The 3,196-nt window shown below is 41.1% G+C and overlaps 1 protein-coding gene across 3 annotated transcripts in view; it reads right to left on the reverse strand.

The window, feature by feature from the left end:
• Window positions 1–1,908: 1,908 nt before the first annotated feature.
• Window positions 1,909–3,196, reverse strand: part of GUSB (glucuronidase beta) — a 13,417-nt gene continuing 12,129 nt past the window's right edge. For 2 of the 3 annotated variants that reach the window (XM_015594691.2, XM_015594692.2), the window contains one exon: window positions 1,909–2,301. In XM_015594691.2, the coding sequence (XP_015450177.1) occupies window positions 2,132–2,301 (170 nt within the window). In that variant the 3' untranslated portion in view covers window positions 1,909–2,131. The remainder of the gene's footprint in view (window positions 2,302–3,196) is intronic. The other variant, XM_006918510.3, reaches the window with a different exon arrangement.

Consider the following 3,196-nt stretch of genomic DNA (forward strand, 5'->3'; position numbering starts at 1 on the left):
AAAGGGCTTTTATATAGTAGGCATCATTGTATGGAAAATGACCCATGTGATTAAAACTATTTCATAGTTCCAGAGATTTTGGTTACATCTGGTGCTTGGATCAAATTTTAAAAAATGGAAGGTGAGATCTGTATGAGTCTGTCAAGTCGTAATAAATACAAGGCTAGCTGGTGAATTAAGGCAGAATGGGCTTGTTTGCAGATTTTCTGATAACATTACAAGTAATGTGCTTTATTGTACTTATTTAACTGTGCTTTATTGTACTCATTTAACTGTACTTTATTGAAGTGTAAATATGTAGTAATGATGTATGTTAAGTATTACAAGAAAATGTAGACTTTAGTTTGGGTCTTTTTCTCTTGCTGAAAGGAAACAAGTCAATGTCCAATGAAGCTATGAACTCCTCTACTCTAAGATTAAAAAAAGAGAGAAGAAAGAAAAGAAATAGGTCTTACCCCTAATTTATAAAATATTTAAGTGTGTCTGTTATGTTTAATATTTTGTATTATTCCTTGACAGTAAACCAGAACACAAAATTTGATTCCTTCAAGGTACTTACATTGGGTAGGAAAGAGAGAGGGGGAGAGAGAGAGAGAGAGAGAGAGAGAGAACTGAGAGGAAGGAAGGAAGGAAGGAAGGAAGGAAAATGAAGGAAAAGCAATGGAGGAAGGAAGGAAGGAAGGAAGCAAGCAAGCAAGCAAGCAAGCAAGCAAGCAAGCAAGCAAGCATGCAAGCAAGCAACCTTTGGAATTCCTAACTTATTATTTGAACTGACTACGCTCTCATTTCTAAAAAGTGATCTAAAGATGGCCACTAAAATGAGGTCAAATTACCTTTAGCTTCTTTCATGGAGCTTGGAAAGGGAGGCTAAAAGGGGGCATGTGTTGAGACATGTGGGATCAACCAAAAGAGAAGTGAATCGAGTTCTGTATTAAGAACTGTATTGGTTCATGGTCTTCGATTTAATTGGATACCAATAAGTATTTTTCAGAAGCATTCAGCTTTAAACCAGGATTGATGAATACCAAAATCTTAGGAATAATGTACCTTACTTGCCTTCATGGAGCCTGTGAAGAGGAGAAATGATTCCATAAGGAAAGACCACCCTCTGGGAGCAGGGCAGGTGTTGTCACCCAGAAGTACAAAGGCCTGGAGTCCAGCTGACCCTTGAACATGAGGTGTTAGGGTGCCAACCTCCTGCACAGTTGAAAATCCACGTATTGGTAGGCCCTCCACATATGCAAGCCTACTTGTGGAGTTGACCCTTGAACAACATGGATTTGAACTATATAGTAATAGAAAAAAAAAAAATCACATATAAAGTGTACCCACCAGTTCAAACCCATGTTGTTCAAGGGTCAACTGTACTTGTCTACAGCTCCAGCCTGTTTAAAGAGGTCTCATGTTCAGTGGAGTTGGTTATGATGAGGCCAGTGGGCTCTTATGCCCATCTGTCCATTTCTGTCACGATAGGACTATATGGCTGAGGTTGGAACAACGTCCTGGAAAAACTGGTAACCTTGGAGCTCCCTTCTGATTCAGACATTTCTCAGCTCTTATCTCTCTTTTACGCTTATTTGTCAGCTTAACTATTTGGAAACTAGTATATAGACTTTGTTCGTTATTGCAGCACATCGCTTTCTGTAAATTTATTGGGACTTCAGCCCATCTGTGGAGTTTTACAGCCATTGTGTTTCACTCTCACTCGCCCAGTCAAGGCTGGCCTGGTTTGCTACATGAGCACAGGTGGCCCTAAGGCTGCAGGGTAATTCCTGTGCAAGCACAGACTGTAACCTGCATCTCTGCATGTGGCGTGAGTGTTGAAGCAGAGGTTTCTCAAGAGTCCACACACAGCTAAGGCTATCAAAACAGCTCGACACATAATTTCAGAGGCTTTTCAGCAATATAGATCATTCAATTTATGGTCACTTCTGAGCCAACTCTTTATTCCCATACAATAAAAGCCTTTATTTTCACAAACTCTAGCAAATTACTACAAACTCCAGACAGGAAACTTTCTGGTCTACCACACGGTCCAGGGAAGCACTTTCTCTGTTTGCTGGGAAATTCACCCCTTACTTGGGGAGAAGGGGCTGACAGAGCTGGTGTCAGTAAAGAGGTAATTCTTCCATTACAAAGTAAATGGGCTCATTCCCACACACTGTGACTTCATAGCTGACCAATGGTACCTGGTTTCATTCGCAAGTTTCCAGTATCTCTGTCTCAAAAGGAATGCTGCACCTTTTGGTTGTCTCTGACGAGTAAAGATCCCCTTTTTGTTCCCCATTACTCTCGGTGGTGCTAAAAGAGATAAGCAAAAGTTGTTTCAGATGACTTCTGATGGGCAAAATTGGAGCCAAGCTGGAGCCAAGCTGGACACTAAACAGAAATATCCTCTTACAGTTTATGGTTGCTTGGTGAAATGGTATCTAATATGGCCACTTAATGGGCTAAAGTTTTATCTACTACTTCTCCCACAAAACACCTCAGCTCCCTGGTGTGTTAATTTCTCATCTGTTACAGGAAAAGGTCCAAAATTGTTTATCTCTTACTTGCAAAATTAGGTTTAAAATATTATGGGTAGCCAGCTGCCTGGAGACTGGAAGGGAACTGAGAAAAAGTTACCCTTGGAAAGACAACTCTCCTAATGGGAGCTAGCCTTCTGACCAGTCAAAGGTGCCTAGGTAGGATTTCATACAAGATTTCAAAGTCCTTCCAGGCAGACTTCCAGCCAAGTTCCCACTTCTGGTAGTTGGTCTGCCAGAGTTGAAGCTGGGAAGGGAACAACACCTTCTCTCCACCCGCTAGTGAAACCACAGCTTCTATGAAATGAAAAGGAAGTCTTTCCCACCAATAAGTTCAAGACCATAATTTCCTCCACGATAAGCAGATGCCAGGCACTGTGCCAAACACTTCATCAAATGGCATTCCTATATCAACCTGAAAGGTTGTAGGCATTTTCCCCACTTTACGGGTTTATGAAAAGGTTAGGTAACTTGTCCAAGGTCGCAAAGCTAATTTCTCACTACACAAAGCCGGTGCACCTATACATGAAACTAGATCGCCATCCAAGATATCTCCAAAAGTCATTAATCTTATTGGCCAAGAAGAATAGAGGCTCCTGTTCTCATTCTGCCTTCTGTTCACCTCTCCATTCTAATTCTCAATTCAACTCGAACCTTCCAAAAACCTGTCT

Source organism: Pteropus alecto, unplaced genomic scaffold (assembly GCF_000325575.1).
Source record: "Pteropus alecto unplaced genomic scaffold, ASM32557v1 scaffold68, whole genome shotgun sequence".
Classification (NCBI taxonomy): domain Eukaryota; kingdom Metazoa; phylum Chordata; class Mammalia; order Chiroptera; family Pteropodidae; genus Pteropus; species Pteropus alecto.